Here is a 22,912-nt window from a genome sequence, read left to right on the forward strand (position 1 = left end):
ATACCGGGGGTATATACATATGTTCCATGCATTGGAATCGGAGGTGTACATACAATATGATCACTGTTAGTTATCCAATAACTAGTAGTGGAAACAGCCTGCAACCTTCTCTGTTAATCGTCAGTCAATTGCATAATTGTCCAGACGATAGGGAGCAGCAGAGGGCTGTTACTGATAGAAACAGCATGGTGGGTTCAGCATGACCCCAATGGCTGTGATCTTTGACTGTCAGTTTTGCCATCAGAATTTCATTAGCGATTTTCATGTATGACAAAATTAAATGAATACATTACAAAGCTTCTCCTTTGCAATGGAAATCATGGACAGTACATGGACTGCACACTGATGTCATCTATGTACGGTCCATGATTTTCATGGGGCCTATATACTTGCATGAGCAATTTTGATCCATTACTCGTATCAAAAATGGACATGGTCTATAAATAAACACGGACATTTGAACATCCTCATAGACTTTAACAGGTACGTGTTCTGCCTGTAAAAAACACAATTATAAGACATAAGTTACTCACAGACCTCAAAATGAAGCCTTGAGATTAAATCATTAAATTGGTTCTCCACCCCTTTTAATAATTTATATATAGCTCAAGTGTATTATTAAAGAAAAATAGCACATGCTATGCATCCCTCGCCACTCCTATATCTTGCTGACTGGGTTTCTTGCTGGCTTCTTCGACTTGTCTTCCTGCCTGATCAGCACTTGACCAGTGAGGCTTATCACTGGATTTTGCGGTAACCCATTGGCTGCATCACCTTATTGCTGCAGCCAATCGTTCGCTGCAGTGGTAATCAATATGCAGTGATTGGCTGCAGCAGCGAGGTGATGCCTGAGCAGGAAGAAAAGAAGAGACTAACAGGAGACTCGGACTGCAGGACAGAGGAGTGGCGGGGGGTCCATAGGTGAGTATGTGCCATTTTTTAATTTAATAACACACTGGGGCAATATGTAACTTAAAATAAAGGTTTGTATTAACATTGCAGTAATGATAATTCATAATTTTACATATAAAACATGTAGGAAAACACTCCCTTAACATTACGGGAACTCAGTAATATGCTTTGGAGTATATTTACATGCTTGTTTGTGGTTTTCCATACTAATCAGCAGAAGTAAAAATACAAGCTGTAACTCAGTATAATGCCATGGCCCCACTATCAGTATTTGGTCAGTATTCGGTCAGTATTTTTTCTCAGGAGTGGGAGACAGAACCAAGAGTGGGTGATAAATACAGAATTGGTGACTTGTTTCTATTATACCTGTTCTCTGATTGTTCCTCACCTGGTTTTGTCTCCCACTCCTGACAAAAAATACTGACTGAATACTGAACAAATACTGATAGTGGGGCCGTGGCCTTACTAATGCAATTTCAAGACAAAGGGCAGCTTTTGTACTTCCAAATAAACTACAAAATATGCTGTAAACATATAAATACATTTTAGTGCTGTAGTTTAAAAATGAATTTAATGAACTAGAATCTTACCCACTCTCAGAACAAAATCGTTGTAAGACTGATAGTTGATCTCATCAAGGACATCAAACATCTCAATAGAAAAATCTGCAAGTGTGCTTAGATGAGCATAAATCGATTTCTTTGCCTGCAAGGAGAATAAAACAATAAAGAGTAAAATTATACACCTAAAACGAAGCAGTTCCGAACATTTAAGAGTGTTTGAGAAAACAACATCTTTAACTGACTCCTGCGTTTCTGAATTCGCTTACTCTGTTCCATTCTCAGAACTGATAAACGGAATTTGTGTAATAACAGAAGGGCCACATCTATAATATAACGGGAGATGCGTGTCTCTGTCTGAAGCCTTTATAGACTGTGCAAGCGCGACACGCCTGCACAGTCTGGCTCTAGACAGAAGCACGCATGGAGCCGTTACAGGTAAGAGAAGTGTGTATGGCGCCGGACATCACGGTAAGCGTAGACACTGAACGCATACCGCTATCTCCGGCGCCATACTTACATACTTACCTGCCCGGGACGAGCGTTGCCGCGGCGCCTCTCTTCACCGGAGACTGGGGCAGGAGTGAGGCGTCGGAATCGGCGCATGCGCATAGCGCTATCCAGCGCCATTTTACTGAAGACACATTTGCAGTGTGTCTTCAGCAAAATGGCGCCAGACAGCGCGGTATGGGAACGCGCATATTCCGGCGCCGCACTCCTCCCCCGGCCTCCGGCAGAACAGGACACAGCAGCTCTGGAGCACAGGGAAGAAAGGTGAGTATAAGTGTTTATTTTCTGTATGTGTGCAGCGTGAAAGGGATCAGGGGTGCCATACATACCAGGATTGGGGGGTGAGGGGGCCAAACATACCAGGATTGGGAGATGAGGGATACCAAGCATACCTGGATTGGAGGATGAGGGGTACCATGCATACCAGGATTGGGTGATGAGGGGTACCATGCATACCAGGATGAGGAATGGGGTGCCATGCATACCAGGATGAGGGGTACCATACATACCAGGATTGGGGTTTGAGGGGACCATGCATACCAGGATTGGGGGGTGAGCGGACCTTGCATACCAGGATTGGGGGGTGAGGGGACCATGCATACCAGGATTGGGGGGTGAGGGGTGCCATGCATACCAGAGTAGGGATGAGGGGTACCATGCATACCAGGATAGGAATGAGGGGTACCATACATACCAGGATAGGAATGCGGGGTACCATGCATACCAGGATGAGGGATGGGGTGCCATGCATACAAGGATAGGGATGAGGGGTACCATACATACCAGGATAGGAATGCGGGGTACCATGCATACCAGGATGAGGGATGGGGTACCATGCATACCAGGATGAGGGGTACCATGCATACTAGAATAGGGATGAGGGGTACGATGCATACCAGGAAGGGAATGAGGGGTACCACACATACCAGGCTAGGAATGCGGGATACCATGCATACCAGGATAAGGGATGGGGTGTCATGCATATCAGGATAAGGATGAGGGAGCCATATATACCAGGATTGGGGATGAGAAGTGCCATGCATACCAGGATGATGGATTGGGTGCCATGCATACCAGGTTTCTGGGATGAGGAGGCCATACATACCAGAATTGGGATGAGGGGTGCCATGTATACCAGGATGAGGGATGGGGTGCCATGTATACCAGGATAGGGATGAGGGGTACCATGCATACCAGGATAGGAATGCGGGGTACCATGCATACCAGGATGAGGGATGGGGTACCATGCATACCAGGATGAGGGGTACCATGCATACTAGAATAGGGATGAGGGGTACGATGCATACCAGGAAGGGAATGAGGGGTACCACACATACCAGGCTAGGAATGCGGGATACCATGCATACCAGGATAAGGGATGGGGTGTCATGCATATCAGGATAAGGATGAGGGAGCCATATATACCAGGATTGGGGATGAGAAGTGCCATGCATACCAGGATGATGGATTGGGTGCCATGCATACCAGGTTTCTGGGATGAGGAGGCCATACATACCAGAATTGGGATGAGGGGTGCCATGTATACCAGGATGAGGGATGGGGTGCCATGTATACCAGGATGAGGGGTACCATATATACCAGAATAGGGATGAGGGGTACCATGCATACCAGGATAGGAATGTGGGGTACCATGCATACCAGGATGAAGGATGAGGAAGCCATACATGCCAGGATTGGGGGATGGGGGGGCCATACATACCAGGAGAGAGATGAGGGGTACCGTGCATACCAGGATGAGGGATGACGCGCCATGAATACCAGGATTGGGGGATGAGTGGTGCCATGCTTACCAGGATGAGGGATTGGGTACCATACATACCAGGATTAGGAAGAGGGGTGCAATGTAAACCAGATTTGGAATGAGGGGTACCATGCATATCAGGATTGGGGATGAGGGGTGCCATGCATACCAGGACTGGGGATGAGGGGTGCCATGCATACCAGGATTGGGGATGAGGGGTGCCATGCATACCAGGAATGGGGATGAGGGATGCCATGCATACCATGACTGGGAATGAGGGGTGCCATACATACCAGAATTGGGGATGAGGGGTGCCATGCATACAAGGATTGGGGATGAGGGGTGCCATGCATACCAGGAATGGGGATGAGGGGTGCCATGCATACCAGTATTGGGGATGAGAGGTGTCATGCATACCAGTATTATGGATGAGGGGTGCCATGCATAGCAGGATTGGGGATGAGGGATGCCATGCATAGCAGGATTAGGGTTGAGGGGTGCCATGCATACCAGGATTGGGGATGAGGGGTGCCATGCATACCAGGATTGGGGGACGAGTGGTGCCATGCATACCAGGAAGAGGGATTGGGTACCATACATACCAGGATTAGGATGAGGGGTGCAATGTAAACCATATTTGGAATGAGGGGTACCATGCATACCAGGATTGGGGATGAGGGGTGCCATGCATACCAGGAGTGGGGATGAGGGGTGCCTTGCATACCAGGACAGGGGATGAAGGGTGCCATGCGTACCAGGACTGGGGATGAGGGGTGCCATGCATACCAGGATTGGGGATGAGGGGTGCCATGCATACCAGGATTGGGGATGAGGGATGCCATGCATACCATGACTGGGAATGAGGGGTGCCATACATACCAGGATTGGGGATGAGGGGTGCCATGCATACAAGGATTGGGGATGAGGGGTGCCATGCATACAAGGATTGGGGATGAGGGGTGCCATGCATACCAGTATTGGGGATGAGGGGTGCCATGCATACCAGGATTGGGGATGAGGGGTGCCATGCATAGCAGGATTGGGAATGAGGGATGCCATGCATAGCAGGATTAGGGTTGAGGGGTGCCATGCATACCAGGATAGGAATGCGGGGTACCATGCATACCAGGATGAGGGATGGGGTGCCATGCATACAAGGATAGGGATGAGGGGTACCATACATACCAGGATAGGAATGCGGGGTACCATGCATACCAGGATGAGGGATGGGGTGCCATGCATACAAGGATAGGGATGAGGGGTACCATACATACCAGGATAGGAATGCGGGGTACCATGCATACCAGGATGAGGGATGGGGTACCATGCATACCAGGATGAGGGGTACCATGCATACTAGAATAGGGATGAGGGGTACGATGCATACCAGGAAGGGAATGAGGGGTACCACACATACCAGGCTAGGAATGCGGGATACCATGCATACCAGGATAAGGGATGGGGTGTCATGCATATCAGGATAAGGATGAGGGAGCCATATATACCAGGATTGGGGATGAGAAGTGCCATGCATACCAGGATGATGGATTGGGTGCCATGCATACCAGGTTTCTGGGATGAGGAGGCCATACATACCAGAATTGGGATGAGGGGTGCCATGTATACCAGGATGAGGGATGGGGTGCCATGTATACCAGGATGAGGGGTACCATACATACCAGAATAGGGATGAGGGGTACCATGCATACCAGGATAGGAATGTGGGGTACCATGCATACCAGGATGAGGGATGAGGAAGCCATACATGCCAGGATTGGGGGATGGGGGGGCATACATACCAGGAGAGAGATGAGGGGTACCGTGCATACCAGGATGAGGGATGACGCGCCATGAATACCAGGATTGGGGATGAGGGATGCCATGCATACCATGACTGGGAATGAGGGGTGCCATACATACCAGGATTGGGGATGAGGGGTGCCATGCATACAAGGATTGGGGATGAGGGGTGCCATGCATACAAGGATTGGGGATGAGGGGTGCCATGCATACCAGTATTGGGGATGAGGGGTGCCATGCATACCAGGATTGGGGATGAGGGGTGCCATGCATAGCAGGATTGGGGATGAGGGATGCCATGCATAGCAGGATTAGAGTTGAGGGGTGCCATGCATACCAGGATTGGGGATGAGGGGTGCCATGCATACCAGGATTGGGGATGAGGGGTGCCATGCATACCAGGATGGGGATGATGGGGCCATGCATACCAGGATAGGAATGAGGGGTACCATGCATACCAGGATTGGGGATATGGGGGGGCCATGCATACCAGGATTCGGATGAGGGGCCATGTATACTAGGATAGGGATGAGGGGTACCATGCATACCAGGATGAGGATAAGGGGTGGGGTGTCATGCATACCAGGATAGGGATGAGGGGTACCATCCATACCAGGATTGGGGGTGAGGGGTGCCATGCATACCAGGATTGGGGGTGAGGGGTGCCATACATTTCAGGATTGGGGGTGAAGGGTGCTATGCTTACCAGGATTGGGGATGAGGGTGCCATGCATACCAGGATGGGGATGAGGGGTGCCATACATACCAGGATTGGGGGTGAGGGGAGCAATGCATACCAGGATTGGGGATGAGGGGTGTCATGCATACCAGGATGGGGATGAGGGGTGCCATGCTTACCAGGATTGGGGGTGAGGGATGCCATGCATACCAGGATGGGGATTGTGGTGCCATGCATACCAGGATTGGGGGTGAGGGGTGCCATGCATACCAGGAATGGGGGGTGAGGGGTGCCATGCATACCAGGCTTCGGGGTGAGGGGTGCCATGCATTCCAGGATTGATAAGACATATTATAAAATTGCTTATTCTCATATGTACTATTGATTTATGAACTAAAAATTAAAATGATGGTGACTCCTTAACCCCTTTACCCTCAAAGGTAGTTTGTACGTTAATGACCAGGCCAATTTTTACAGTTCTGACCACTGTCATTTTATGAGATAATAACTCTGGAACGCTTCAACGGATCGCACTGATTCTTAGAATGTTTTTTCGTGACATATTGTACTTGATGATAATGGTAAAAAAATGAAATTTTTTTTATTTAGAAAGTTATGAGTTAAAAGTTGACCAGCGATTTCTCATTTTTACAACAAAATTTACAAAACCATTTTTTTACGGACCACATCACTTTTGAAGTGACTTTGAGGGGCTTTTATGACAGAAAATACCCCAAAGTGACACCATTCTAAAAACTGCACCCCTTAAGGTGCTCAAAACCACATTCAAGAAGTTTATTAACCCTTCAGGTGCTTCACAAGAATTTTTGGAATGTGGAAGAAAAAATAAACATTTAACTTTTTTCACAAAAATGTTACTTTAGACCGAAATTTTTTTTATTTTCGCAAAGGTAACAGGAAAAAAAGGATCCAAAAATTTGTTGTGAAATTTATCCTGAGCATGCCAATACCCCATATGTTGGGGAAAACCACTTTTTTGGCACATGGGTTTGGAAGGGAAGGAGCGCCATTTGACTTTTTGAATGTAAAATTTGCTTGAATAATTAGCGGACGCCATGTTGCATTAGGAGAGCCCCTGATGTGCCTAAACAGTGGAAACCCCACACAAGTGACACCATTTTGGAAACTAGACCCCTCAGGGAACTTATCTAGATGTGTAGTGAGCACCTTGAATCCCCAGGTGCTTCACAGAAGTTTATAACATTGAGCCGTAAAAATACAATTTTCACATTTTTCCCAAAAAATGTTTCTCAGCCACCGATTTTGCATTTTCATAATGGTAACAGGAGAAATTGCACCATACCATTTGTTGTGAAATTTCTCCTGAGTAAGCAGATACCCCATATGTGGGAGAAAACCACTGTTTGGGAGCACGGCAGGGTTCGGAATGGAAGGAGCGTAATTTGACTGTTTGAATCTAAAATTTGCTTGACTAAATAGCAGATGCCATGTTGTGTTTGGGGCGCCCCTGATGTACCTAAACAGTGGAAACCCCCCAACAAGTGACACCATTTTGGAAACTAGACCCATCAGGGAACTTATCTAGATGTGTAGTGAGCACCTTGAACACCCAGGTGCTTCACAGAAGTTTATAACATAGAGCCATGAAAATAAAAAAATCTAACTTTTTCCACAAAAATGATCTTTTAGCCCCATTTTTTTTATTTTCACAAGGGTAAGAGAAGAAAATGAACCCCAAAAACTGTTGTGTAATTTCTCCTGAGTATGCCGATACCCCATATGTGGGGAAAATACACAGTTTGGGCACATGGCAGGGTTCAGAAGGGAAGGAGCACTGTGTGACTTTTTGAATGCAAAATTGTCTGGACGCGGTTGGAGAGCCCCTGGTGTGCCTAAACAGTGGAAACACCTCACAAGTGACCCCATTTTGGAAACTAGACCCCTCAAGGATTTTATCAAGGGGTATAGTGAACATTTTGAACCCAGAGGTACGGCATAGAATTTGATGACATTAGGTCATCATATTGAATAAGTTATCATTAGTCTTGAGCACAAGTGTTCGCTACTTGAGTTTGCATCCGGTACTTGGGTATGCACCATGTATCGCGGGTGCTTGAGTGACATGTTCGAGTCCCCGCCCCGCATGTTTCACGGTTCTTAGACACCCAAAAAAGAACATGCAGGGAACGCTCGTTTATGACAGGCAATCCCCGCGTGCTTTTTTTGACTGTATAACAGCCGCGAAACATATGAGACGGAGACTCGAGCATGTAACTCAACCACCCGCAATACTCGGTGCATACCTGAGGACCCAATGCAAACTGAAGTAGCGAGCACTTGCGCTCAACACAAGTCGCCGTATCGTCATAATTTTTTTTCTTTTCTTTTGAAAAAATCCCAACTCCAATACAACCCCAACCCTAATGCAACCCTAAACCTAGCACAACCTTAACCCTAGCACAACCCTAATCCTAATGTTTATTTTTTACGCCATTCCTCGTGTGGTATAAGTGATTAGACGACTTAATTGTTCAGGTCTGTGCGATTACAGCGATACCAGATTCATATTGGGTTTTTATGTTTGGCAGCTGTCACATACTAAAAGACGCTTTTTTTGCAAAGACTAGTTTTTGCAATCATTTTTCCATATTTCAACTGACAGAGTCATATAAGGGCTTGTTTTTTGCGGGACAAGTTGATGATTTTATTGGTACCATTTTCGGCAAATGACATTTTTTGATCGCTTTCTATTTCGATTTTTGGGAGGCAGAATAAACAAAAACCAACAATTCCGAAATGTTTTATTTTTTTGTATGCCGTTCTGCGCGTGATAAAATTGATAAGGCAGCGTTATTCTTCGGGTCAGTACGTTTACAGCGATTCTACATTTATATAGTTTTTTATGTTTTGTTGCTTTTACACAATAAAAATTATTTTATAGAAAAAAGACGTTTTTTTTTGCATCGCTTTATTCTGAGAGCTGTAACTTTTATTTTTCGGCTGATGGAGCTGTATGGTGACTTGTTTTTTTGTGGAACAAGATGACGTTTTCAGCAGTACCATTTTTATTTACATTCGTCTTTTTGATGGCGTTTATTCCATTTTTTGTTTGGCGGTATGATGATAAGCATAGTTCTTTGCTTAGTTTTTTTTTTTTTTTTTTTTACCGTGTTCACTAAAGGGATTAACTAGTGGAACAGTTTTATAGGTCAGGTCGTTCTGGACACGGCGATACCAAATATGTGTACTTTTATTGTTTTTGTTTTCATAATATTTATTTATGGGTACAGTATATATATATATATATATCTTTTTGGATTATTTTTTAATTTTTTTTAAATATTTTTACAATTTTTTTAAAAAATGTTTTTTGATTTCTGCCACTTTTTTTTACTTTTACACTTTGTCCCACTATGAGACTTTCATTTTTTGCAGGCTGATCTCTTGCATAGCATAGAGATGCAGCACCATCCCTATACTATGCAGGCTGTCAGCTATGCACTGGCACAAGTTAGATAGATTGTGCACTGCGCACGATCTATCTAACTTCCTGATGCCTGGTGACCCAGATACGGGAGTGATCACATTGTCTTAATAGTACATACCTGATCTATAAGGCCCAGGGCACAGGGACGTACTATTACTGACAATGTCAGAAAGGGTTTAGGCTATGTGCCCACGATGCAGAAATGAAGCAGAAAATTTCTGCAGCATTTCTGCATCTCCCTGGCAGAAAAAAATGCATGCAGATTGTGCATGCGTTTTTCCTGCAGAATACATGCGGATCCACATGCGGATTCACATGCGTTTCCACATGCAGATTGACAAGCGCTTTCCAGGCGATAGCATCACTTGGAAAGTGCTTGACAACTAGGTCACACTGTATAAATCCATGCAAACAGCATGGATTTATACAGTGTGAACCGTAAAAATTAAAACAAATAAAGCTATACTCACCCCCGAGGCCCCGGTGTGTGCAGCAGCGCTCGTTCCTGTCTGGTTCCCGGCTGCCGGCATATCGCGAGACACAGCGGTGAAGGGCCTGCGATCACATGACTGTGACGTCACCGCAGGTCCTCAAGCGATGCCGGCATTTACAGAGAAGCCTTCGGAAAGGTGAGTATAAACTTTAATTGTTATTTTATTCTTTTTTTACAGGTACAATGGTACCCAGGTCTGGATGAGAGTCTCCTCTCCTCCAGAACTGGGTACCATCCGCACATAGAGACGCATAGAAGCCGCTTGTACAAATGTAGAGTCGCGGTTTCTATGCGTCTCAATGCAAGTCAATAGTGGGAGTTCCGCTGCGCTTCCGCAAAATTAAATGACATGCTGCGGATTTTTGTACTCAGCGTAAACGCTGCGGAAAAATCCGCAGCATGTGCATAGAACATGCGGAATCCCCTTGGGGACCATGGGGTGCGGATTACCTAGCGTTTCACAAGCGTTTATGCTGCGGAAATTCCGCAGCATAAACGCTTGAAAAGCGCTACGTGGGCACCCAGCCTTAAGGGCTTGTTCAACTTTTCCAAAAAATCTTCCAAATTTCGATGATGAGTTTAAAACGTTGAAATGATACAAACACACTAACTCCAACCCCTTATAGATCTAGCACTGGACCCTCCATTGGTCTTGGCCGAGATAGGAAATGTTCTTTGGTCGCCTAGTAGCTAAGGCCCAGCATAAATCATTATAACTTCAAGAGCTGAATTTGTTGGGCTGAAGAGCCAATGAGTATGTCTCAATTTCTTGTTTAAAAGTCATATTTTGTAGAAGTCAGACAGTCATACTGATGACCTATCCTCAGGATAATTTAGATATGTGGGGATCTGAAAGCCAGCACCCTCACTGATCAGCTACTCAGCTCAGGAGGCTTCCAGATGTAAACAGTGAACAGACCTGAATAGCACAGCTCTGATTCAGATCAATAAGGGCTGATTTGCAGGTTCTCAGCACCACACAGTGAACAGAGCTGTGCCATTTCAGCCACATTCACTGTTTACATATGGACTGTGACAGAGCTGAAAACATCGGATTGGTGGGAGTAATGGGCATTAGACACCCACCAATCTGACTTTTGATATGATATACAAGTGCTTCTCACTAAATTAGAATATCATCAAAAAGTAAATTTATTTCAGTTCTTCAATTCAAAAAGTGAAACTCATATATTATACAGAGTCATTTCAAGCAGAGTGATCTATTTCAAGTGTTTATTTCTGTTAATGTTGATGATTATGGCTTACAGCCAATGAAAACACAAAAGTCATTATCTCAGTAAATTAGAATAATTAACTAAAAACACCTGCAAAGGCTTCCGATGCATTTAAAAAGGTCCTTTAGTCTGTTTCAGTAGGCTCCACAATCATTGGGAAGACTGCTAACTTGTCAGATGTCCAGAAGGCAGTCATTGACACACTCCAAAAGGAGGGTAAGCCACAAAAGGTCATTGCTAAAGAAGCTGGCTGTTCATAGAGTGCTGTATCCAAGCATATTAATGGAAAGTTGAGTGGAAGGAAAAAGTGTGGAAGAAAATGGTGCACAAGCAACCGGGATAACCGCAGCCTTGAAAGGATTGTTAAGAAAAGGCCATTCAAAAAAAACAAGGAGTGGACTGCTGCTGGAGTCATTGCTTCAAGAGCCACCACACATAGATATATCCAGGACATGGCCTACAAGTGTCGCATCCCTTGTGTCAAGCCACTCATGACCAATAGACAACGCCAGAAGCATCTTTCCTGGGCCAAGGAGAAAAAGACCTGGACTGTTGCTCAGTGGACCAAGGTGTTGTTTTCAGATGAAAGTAAATTTTGCATTTCATTTGGAAATCAAGGTCCCAGAGTCTGGAGGAAAAGTGGAGAGGCACACAATCCAAGCTGCTTGAGGTCTAGTGTGAAGTTTCCACAATCAGTGATGGTTTGGGGAGCCATGTTATCTGCCGGTGTAGGTCCACTGTGTTTTATCAAGACCAGAGTAGTGTTGAGCCACCCCCGTAGTGTTCGAGTTCGGTTCGGTTCGTCGAACACCCGTGTGTTCGCCGAACTGTTCGTCGAACTGTTCGTCGAACACCTTCGAACACCGTTAAAACCAATGGCAGGCAAACAAAAACACATAGAAACACATAGAAAACACCTTCAAAGGTGTCCAAAAGCTGACAAACTGCTCAGAAGACACAACTAACACATGGAAAAGTGACAAGTACATATAGTCATGCGAAAAGAAAAGAGGTGGAGGAGTAAAAGGAGGGGGAGACACAGATATAGGCATGTCATGCCCTTCTAAAATCCAAAAAGTGAGAAGCCGAGACGGCCAGTCCGCTCCTGCCCGTGCCACCTCCGTGTCGCCGGGTTTGTGCCAGAGCCGCGGTGAACCCTGACGGCCAGCCCCCCTCTCCCAATACTGGTGCCTGTCCGCTGGTGGGTCGAGAGAGCCCCCCTGTGGTGGAGGCAGCTCTAAGCTTTTTAATTTAAATTGTCCCTCTAATTTGAATGAATACACTTTAAATCCATTTACAAGGATCTATTGGAGGGCAAGTCTCATGCCAGCAGCCGCGTAATTCCAGCTCCAGTAGCGTCCACTAAAGCTGCTGCAGTTAAAAAGCTTTTATAAGGATCGAGCTCGGCTGTCCACCGCAAGGCATCCTAGTGCCAGTCCCAGCCCCTATGCCTTGGGGTGCCTCCTGATGCTCTTCACTAAGTATCCCGTGGTCCCGAAGCATTTCCTTTGAAAAAATTAAGTGTCCAAACTACAGGTGGTGTAGCTTGCTTAACAGCCGGGATAATCCGCTGACTAGCAGACACTGCTACTAGGCACAAAGTATTTCCTGGGCTAGATGCAGTTAAAAATTTGTAAGTAGATACTCTCGTTGGATGCTGAGAAAGCATTCCATAGAGTCTCCTGGCACGCCATATATGATTCTCTTAAAAAGCTTGGGGTAGGGGTCTAGGGGACCCTTTTATAGCCAAAATCACGGCCCTGTATCACAATACGTCACCTAGGCTGAAGATAAATGGAACTGTAGCACCGAGGGCTCGGTTGCTACAGACGTATTGCACCTCACCCAGAGGTGTGATATCTCACTCTCAGATAAGGATGGAGTGTGGATCAGGACCCGACACCTGCATGCATTACACCACATTGCCGTGGGGCAGGGCGACCAATATGCCCCTGAGATGGGCACGACAGTCCCTGTCCCTGGCTGGAGTGGGGGGAGGGAACACTGAGGAAGGGGAACCCTGCAGTGCAGGAGCAGGGAGGAAGCAGTTCCTGGGTGCATTGAGAAGGGAGTATAAAAGGTGGGCACCATCTTAGTTCAGTGCAGAGAAGTCTGAGCAGAAGTGGCAGGGAGCAGGGGCTCTGCATGGGCTCTGCTCCGGAGGCGGGCCTAGTAACAGAGGCCCAGGCCTGCAAGAGGGAGAAGGAAGGAAGAGGAGCGGAGAAGGCTCCAGGAACGAGGAATGAAGGGATCCCAGGGGTGCGGACGGGCGAGTCGCCACCGCACGCCCGAATCCACCTGCGTGGAGGGGTCAGGCCAAAGGGGGAGACCGGTCCCCGAACTAGTGGAGGCAGGAAACGACCCTCAGCTAGAAACCGGAGGCTCTGACATTTTATGTGGCGCAGCCCCTTGCTCCACCCGCTAGGAAGGCACCACATAGGGTCAGGGAAACTGGCGCCAAGTTTACCAAGAGGAGGCCCGAGGCAGCCGGACAGAAGTGTTGGTAAGAAAGGCCAGACAAAGGACACACAAAGGGGGTCCTGTGAAGCGCTCCAAAGTTATCTGGGAGTTGTCTGAGCCCCTCACCTGGTGAGCACAGTACGACGTGGGCAGCCGTTACCTGCAGACGTGGTCTGGATAATAAGAACTGTGAGTAAAGGCCCTGAACTGCATCACTGACTCCGTGTCGTTACTGCTGCTGCCCTGCACCATCACCCCCATCCTCCGCATACACTGCCCTGAGGCTATACTCCTCCGGTGGGGAGTTACGCTACGCTCTGCTGCACCCACAACACCAGCCTTAGCGGTCTGCCCTGTAGCGGCGGTTCACTCTGACCGCAATCCACGGGTGGCGTAGTCGGACATTTAAACATCAAAACCACATAAATAGTTCCGCCACTGGTTTGACCGCCCTGAGCCACGGAACCGGATCGCCGCCACGAAGACTACAACCACCAGCATCCACCAAAAAGGGTCCGGCTCCGGGTGTCCAAAGGCCCAGGGGGTGCGTCAGAACATTTTCATCACCTTTCACAATCACCAATGGGACAAGGCAGGGATGTCCTCTGTCCCCTCTCTTATACATCCTAGTGACGGAGCACCTGCTCTCATCAATTCGCCATAACCCCAATATTAGGTGGATTGAGGTGGGAGGCACCGAGTACAAGTGCTCTCTATTTGCTGATGATGTCCTAGTATATATCACTCAATCACATATATCCATCCCTGCTGTTATGGCTGAAATAGATCACTTTGTTACATGGTAAAATTTTAAAATCAATGCAGCGAAGTCTGAGGCCCTCGATGTCTCCCTCCCTAAATCCATATAGGATTCCATCCAGTCCAACTTTCCCTTTGCCTGGACCTCACAGGGTATCAAATACTTAGGAATTCCTATTCATAGAGACCTCTCCCATCTATGTTATCTTAATTTTGGGCCCTTTATTGAACAATTCCATACAGACCACGGTTGGCAAGTTAGAACTGTAAGATTCACTACGTGAACCACTGGTGTTTTGTGGAAAAGCACATGTACACCGCGTTCCAAATTATTATGCAAAAAGTGTTTAGGAGTGATAAGGGAAGAATTTGTTTGTTTGTCAGTTAAACTCATTGATGGTGATGTGTGTCAGGGCTCTTTATATCACTGTAAGCAATTGCAGACACCTGTGCTAATTAGTTTGGCAGGTGTGTCCAATGAAAGGCAAGACTACTTAAGAAGGCTCTCTCACATTATTAAGCAGCCTACATTTTCTGCCAAAATGGGAAAGAAAAAGGATGTGTCGGCTGCTGAGAAGCAACAAATTGTGGAGTGTTTAGGTCAAGGCATGACTACAATCAACATTGTGCGATGATCAGGATGAAGTGTCTTGGCAATCAAGAAGTATGTAGCTGATTCACAGTACACACGTGTGCGTGCTGATAAGGGCAAATTGAGGACTCTTTCCTACAGGCAATTACGTCAGGTTGAAAGAGCAGCGGCAAAAAAGCCTTGTCATAGCAGCAGACAAGTTTTTGAAGCTGCTTGTGCCTCCAACGTCCCCCGAACAACAAGATGCAGGGTCCTTCAGAGGTTTGCAGCTGTGCATAAGCCATCCTGTCGACCTCCTCTATCCACTTCACACAAGCAGAAACGGCTCCAGTGGGCCAAACATTACATGAAGACTGATTTCAAAACTGTTTTGTTCACGGATGAGTGCCGTGCAGCGCTCGATGGTCCAGATGAATGGAGTGGAGGATGGCTGGTTGATGGACACCCCACGCAAACACGGCTACAGCGCCAACAAGGAGGAGGTGGAGTAATGTTTTGGGCTGGAATCATGGGGAGAGAGATTGTCGGCCCCTTTAGGATCCCTGAAGGCGCTAAAGATGAACTCCATAATGTATGTGGATTTTCTCAAACAGCACTTCCTGCCATGGTTCAAGAAGAAGAACCGTGTATTTCACAGCAAGATCATTTTTCTGCATGATAATGCACCATCTCATGCTGCACATAAAACATCTGCATCTCTGGCTGATATGGGCATAAAAGGGGACAAACTTATGGTGTGACCCCCATGCTCCCCTGACCTCTACCCCATTCAGAACCTTTGGAGCATCATTAAAAGGAGTGTCTATGATGGCGGGAGGCAGTTCACATCTAAGCAACAGCTCTGGGAGGGTATTCTGTCCTCATGCAAAACAATTGAAGCAGAAACCATCCAAAACCTGACAAATTCAATGGACGAGAGAGTTCAGAAGCTCCTTTCGAACAAGGGGTCCTATGTGAAAATGTAACATCACCTAGAATAAAGTTTTGAGTTGAAAACTGTTTGATTTCAGTTTCTAACAACCTGCTAATGCTTATAATTTCAAAAATGACCATTTTTTTGGTCTTTATTAAAATGAAAAGGTTGATCGAAAAGTTTGGGGGATCTAAGAGTGTGGCAACCCAGTAGTCATGATTACTTCGAATTCTGACAATATGAGGGTCATGCTGCAGGTAGTGCAGCAAGAAGGCACTTATGTGTCTTGCGCATCTCGGAGCCCCAAAATTATTTTCCGGGCTAGATGCAGCTAAAAATTATTTTTAATTTTAAATCTGGTGAAGCTTATTATAGATGGCCTAATAGGATCAGTGCTGCACACTGCTACAAAGCCCAAATTATTTTCCAGTCAAGATACAGATAAACATGATTAGTAATTTGAAAGCTTAAAACGGTTGGTAGGGTGATTTTAACCAATCATCAAGCTTATACTCTCCCCAGGATGACACAGGGGTAGAAAAGTCGTTTCGGATCCATGATTTGTTCATCTTTATGAACGTGAGTCTGTCTACATTATCAGTGGAGAGCCGCGTGCGCTTATCTGTCAGCACACCACAGGCAGCGCTGAACACACGTTAAGACAGAACGCTGGCTGCGGGGCATGACAAGATCTCCAAGGCGTAAGTGGCTAGCTCCGGCCATTTATCCAGATTGGAAGCCCAAAAAGAGCAAGGGTCCAGTGACACAGTCGTGGCTTCAATGTTTACTTGGAGATACTCCTGTACCATCGTCTCTAGGCGTTGACTATGTGTCAGACTTCTTGTCTCCTGTGGCCTTGCAAAGGATGGGCTAAAAAAGTGGTGAAATGATTCCGCAAAATTGATGTTACCAGCAGATACTGTGGTTCTGTTACGGTTTGAGTGCTGAACACTTGACGGTCCCACGGTTGGCAAGTTGGAACTGTGAGATTCACTACGTGCACCACTGGTATTTTGTGGAAAAGCACATGTAAGATTCTGCAACAGTCTCTGCTGATACTCCTGCATGCGTGCATCCCTTTCTATGGCAGGAATAATTTCTGCAAATTTACTTTTGTACCGGGGATCTAACAGTGTGGCAACCCAGTAGTCAGGATTATTTCTAATTCTCACAATTCGAGGGTCATGTTGCAGGTAGTGCAGCAAGAAGGCACTCATGTGTGTTGCGCATCCAGGAGCACCAAGTCCCTGTTGTGTTGGTGGCGAGGTAACAATCATGCTTCCTTCCTCTGTCCTCTCCCCCCAACCTCGCACAACAGAAATGTGATCAAGGTCTCCCTCATCTGATGAGTCTTCCATCAGTTCGTCCTCCACTTCTTCCTGGGCTCCTGCACCTTCCTCACTAGTTTGGCTGCTACCATGCACCCTGGTAAAACCATCTCCCCCACCCTCACATGCCTGCCGCCTTGGTGCTGCCGACCGTCTGGACCTTGCAGATGTTAGCCCTTCCGCATACAACTCCTCCTCCTCTACTTCCTCCACCTCCTCTTGTGCCACCACCTGACTCCGAATTCTGTTTAACATGTGCTCCAGCATGTAAATCACCGGAATAGTCATGCTGATAATGGCATCGTCAGCACTAAATATCTTCGTCGCCATTTCAAAACTGTGCAGAAGGGTGCATAGGTCCCTGATCTGAGACCACTCCTCCAGCGTGATTTGCCCCACCTCTGGATCTCGTTGGCCCAGGCTATACGTCAGAACGTATTGCACCAGGGCTTGTCGGTGCTGCCACAGTCGCTGCAACATGTGCAGAGTTGAATTCCACCGGGTAGGCACATCGCATTTTAGCCGGTGAAGTGGCAGGCCCAACGACTTCTGTAGAGATGTAAGTCGCTGAGCTGCGGGATGCGAACGGCGGAAGTGAGCACACAGCGACCGTGCCCTCTGCAGAAGGCCATCTAGTCTGGGATAGTGGGCTAAAAATTGCTGGACAACCAGGTTCAACACGTGAGCCATACAAGGCACGTGTGTGACATTGCCCCGGCGAAGGGCCGCACCCAGGTTTCCAGCATTGTCGCACACGGCCTTCCCTGGTTTCAGGTCCAGTGGAGACAACCATTCATGAAATTGGTTCTCCAGAGCTGACCACACCTCCTCAGCTGTGTGACTCATATTTCCCAGACATTTCAATGTAACAACCGCCTGATGACGTTGAGCCCTACTGCCAGCATAGTAAGGAGGTGTGCAGGATCCCTTCTGTGCAGTTAGAAAGCTTGTGGCATGACCAGACAGGCTTTGGGTGCAGGTGGAAGACCGAGAGGAGGTTGAGGAGGCAGAAGCAGTGGAGGAAAAATGACATAAAGAGGATTGACGCACAACTCGTGGGGACGGCAAGACTTGGACAGCAGCCCCTTGTCCTGCTGTCACCATAGTTACCCAGTGCCCAGTCAGCGACATGTAACGCCCCTGTCCACGCCTACTCGTCCAAGTGTCTGTGGTGAAATGCACCCTGTCACACACAGAGTTTCTCAAAGAAGCGGTGATGTTATGTGCGACATGCTGGTGGAGCGCAGGCACACCTTTCTTTGAGAAGTAGTGCCGACTGGGCATCTGGTACTGGGGCACTGCGACGGACATAAGGTCTCGAAAATCCTCTGTGTCCACCAGGCGGAAAGGCAGCATTTCTGTAGCCAAGAGCTTGCAGATGGTGAAATTCAACCTCTTAGCTTTCTCATGGCTAGGAGGAAATGGTCTTTTACTTGTCCACATCTGAGGGACCGAGGGCTGGCTATTGTGCTTAGACGGGGTTGATAAGGGTGTCCCCGGCAAACTGCCGGTCTGTGAGGAAGATGCAGGCGGACATGTTAGGTTGCCTTGATCCAAAGGTGGTGCTATCGATGTCGGACAGCGCTCAAGACCAGCTGGTGTTACCACCTCCAAAGAAAATGATGACCTGCCAATCACGCTGGCTGTTGCGGGTAAAGAGGTGGCAGGTCTGCGCCCCAAAACAGGTGTGACTGCTGTCCCCCCAGTCACAGAGGATGAAGAGGCCGCGGATGCACAAGATATGGCAGACGGTGGTTGGCCCGGCCGGCTAGACCGCATTGTAGCACACTGAGCTTCCCACTGCAACTTATGCTTCATGTCCATGTGCCGGTTCATGCATGAAGTACTCAAACTATGTATTTTTTGGCCTCTACTTAGCTTTTGCTGACAAATGTTACAGATAACACGAGTTGGGTCATCTTTATCGATCTGAAAAAATGCCCAGGCTATGCAAGGCTTAGCACCCATGCGACCTGAAGAGCCACCACGACTTGTGGTGAGAGGCAGAGTTGTGTTTGAGGATGCAGTTGTTGACGTGCTTCCAGTACTACGTCTCTGTCCAGGAAGGCGCAACCTGACCTCGTCGTCACTAGCATCTTCCTCCACCTCCTCTGCTGACCTCATCTCTTGGCTGACTGTGGGTTGACAGTAAGTGGGATCTCCAACCTCATCATCATCACCCTGTGCGTTATCACACCCGTCGTCCTCAGAGCCAACCTGTTCCTGCCCTGACAAAAAACTAAAGTTGTCGCTCCAATCAGGAATTTGAGTCTTATCATCATCTTCCTCATTGTCTCCACCAACAGGAGTTACAGTTTGGGAATGAGGGTCTACATTATGGTCAGAACCTTCTGCGTCTGGTCCTGGATCCGACTCATAAAGATTCTGGGCATCAGTGCAGATCATTTCCTCGTCTGGATTCACAGAAGCGCTGGAGTCGACCTCTGATTCCCAGGCTATAGTATGAGTAAACAGCTCTGCAGACTCAACCATCTGTTCTACCTCATACTCAGACGGGCAGCTGGAGATTTGGGAGCTGTGAGGAAGCAAGTGCGATTTGGGTGACACCTTTGAGGACTGGAGTATTTGTGATGTTGAAGTTGATGTGGAGGAGAGCCCACTTAAAGGAGCACTTGATATCCGTTGAAGCACCTGCTGTTTTTGTGCCTCATCTGGAATTTGTAGCGATTGGCGTGGCCGTAAGAAAGGGATCTTATCACATTGTCCGCTAAAAGAAGTAGACATTTTAGTTTGGCTGGAAGATGGTCTTTCTTCTGCACCTACCCCACGGACACAACCTTTTTTCCCCTTCCCAACACGCCTATTCCCCTTTCCACCAGCAGCAGGCCTTTTTCCACTCATTTTGGTGGTTAACTAATTCACAACTCTGGAGTTGTTTGCACAAAAAAACAATGGATGGTAACCGAGCAGAGCTGAGTGGCCAAACTGTGGTATTAGGCCAAAACTATTGCCTGGGTTAGATGCAGAAAAAAATTATTTTTAATTTGCAACCTGATGGAGGTCAGTATAGATGGACTAATAGACCAAGTCCCACACACCGCTAGAAGCCCAAATATTTTTTCAGAGCTAGATGCAGAAAATTTTTTTATTCAATTTGCAACCTGATGGAGGTCAGTATAGATGGACTAATAGACCAAGTCCCACACACTGCTAGAAGCCCAAATATTTTTTCAGAGCTAGATGCAGAAAAAAATTATTTTTAATTTGCAACCTGATGGAGGTCAGTATAGATGGACTAATAGACCAAGTCCCACACACTGCTAGAAGCCCAAATATTTTTTCAGAGCTAGATGCAGAAAAAAATTATTTTTAATTTGCAACCTGATGGAGGTCAGTATAGATGGACTAATAGACCAAGTCCCACACACTGCTAGAAGCCCAAATATTTTTTCAGAGCTAGATGCAGAAAAAAATTATTTTTAATTTGCAACCTGATGGAGGTCAGTATAGATGGACTAATAGACCAAGTCCCACACACTGCTAGAAGCCCAAATATTTTTTCAGAGCTAGATGCAGAAAAAAATTATTTTTAATTTGCAACCTGATGGAGGTCAGTATAGATGGACTAATAGACCAAGTCCCACACACTGCTAGAAGCCCAAATATTTTTTCAGAGCTAGATGCAGAAAAAAATTATTTTTAATTTGCAACCTGATGGAGGTCAGTATAGATGGACTAATAGAACAAGTCCCACACGCTGCTAGAAGCCCAAATATTTTTTCAGAGATAAATGAAGAAAAAAATTATTTTTAATTTGCAACCTGATGGAGGTCAGTATAGATGGACTAATAGACCAAGTCCCACACACTGCTAGAAGCCCAAATATTTTTTCAGAGCTAGATGCAGAAAAAAATTATTTTTAATTTGCAACCTGATGGAGGTCAGTATAGATGGACTAATAGACCAAGTCCCACACACCGCTAGAAGCCCAAATATTTTTTCAGAGCTAGATGCAGAAAAAAATTATATTCAGTTTGCAACCTGATGGAGGTCAGTATAGATGGACTAATAGAATGATGCTATGCCCAAAAGATTTTACTTCACTAGGTGCAGTAAAAAAATTGGTATTCTATACACAGGTGGTATATCTTGCAACACAGATAGGCTACTCCACTGACTAACACACTCTGCAATAGGCCAAAAAGGATTAGCTTTGCTAGATTCAGCCAAATGCTGTGAAAAAAACTTGCACAGCACTGGCACAGACCTGCCTGGCAAAAACTGATAGGAACTGATGTAACCTAGTCCTGAAAAGGACTCCAATTACAATTAGTCTTTACTCCCACAATCTATCTATTTAAGAGCACAGACCTGCCTGATAAAAGTCGTAGGAAATGCTGTAACCTAGTCCTTAAAAGGACTGCAATCACAACTATTCCCTACTCCCAAGCTATCTGTATATTTGTGCGAAAATTGGCTTGAAATTAACAAGGTATATCGCACACAGCAACAGCGGTGCCGTCTAACACGCAGCTGCAGCAGTGAGAAAATGGTGGCGACGGGGAAAATGGCTTGGTCTTATAGGGCAAGGACATGTGACATACACTGCCAATCACACATGCCCTTGCTTGTGTGAAAAAAAGCACTTTGCTCCGTGTGTGCGCTGCTGATAGGCTGACAGATTGCACCTCCCCACTGCAAATGCGGGAAAGAGAAAAAAAAATGGAGATCTTCATTGTTCCTGCAGAGATCCATCCCCTGCCCCTCCCCCCGCCCCGCTGTACACTCAAACTGCGTATTAACATTAATTTTCATCATTACTGAGAAAAAATCCAGTTATGATTTTGGTGCACGAACAGTTATCGAACATAACCTCGAACAGCCGAATTTTTCTCAAATTGTTCGTGTTCGCCGACCGGCTCGAACACCGCCCAAAACAGCTCGAATTTGAGATTGGCGAACAGTTCGAGTAGAACAACGCTCATCTCTAGACCAGAGTCAGCACAGCCGTCTATCATGAAATTTTAGAGCACTTCATTCTTCCCTCTGCCAACAAGCTTTTTGGAGATGGAATTTTCATTCTCCAGCAGGACTTGGCACCTGTCCACACTGCCAAAAGTACCAATACCTGGTTTAAAAACAACAGTATCACTGTGCTTCATTGGCCAGCAAACTCTCCTGACCTTAAGTATTGCCAAGAGGATGATGAGAGACACCAGACCTAAAATGCAGAGGAGCTGAAGGCTGCTATCAAAGCAACCTGGGCTTCCATAACACCTCAGCTGTGCCACAGGCTGATCACTTCCATTCCACGTCGCGTTGATGCAGTAATTGATGCAAAAGGAGCCCCGACCAAGTATTGAGTGCAATTACTGAACATACATTTCAGCAGGCCAACATTTCGGATTTTAAAAACAGTTTACAAGCTGTTGTTATAAAGTATTCTAATTTACTGAGATAATGACTTTGTGTTTCCATT

The 22,912-nt window shown here is 46.5% G+C and overlaps 1 protein-coding gene across 2 annotated transcripts in view; it reads right to left on the reverse strand.

Annotated features, from left to right (window-relative positions):
* ADCY1 (adenylate cyclase 1) overlaps positions 1–22,912 on the reverse strand; it is a 743,884-nt gene that overhangs the window by 13,374 nt on the left and 707,598 nt on the right. For both annotated transcript variants that reach the window (XM_073678356.1, XM_073678357.1), the window contains one exon: positions 1,503–1,617. In XM_073678356.1, coding sequence (XP_073534457.1) covers positions 1,503–1,617 — 115 coding nt within the window. The remainder of the gene's footprint in view (positions 1–1,502; positions 1,618–22,912) is intronic.

The sequence above is a fragment of the Phyllobates terribilis genome, unplaced genomic scaffold (genome assembly GCF_046119375.1).
Source record: "Phyllobates terribilis strain yellow unplaced genomic scaffold, ASM4611937v1 Scaffold_4__5_contigs__length_816908805, whole genome shotgun sequence".
Lineage (NCBI taxonomy): Eukaryota > Metazoa > Chordata > Amphibia > Anura > Dendrobatidae > Phyllobates > Phyllobates terribilis.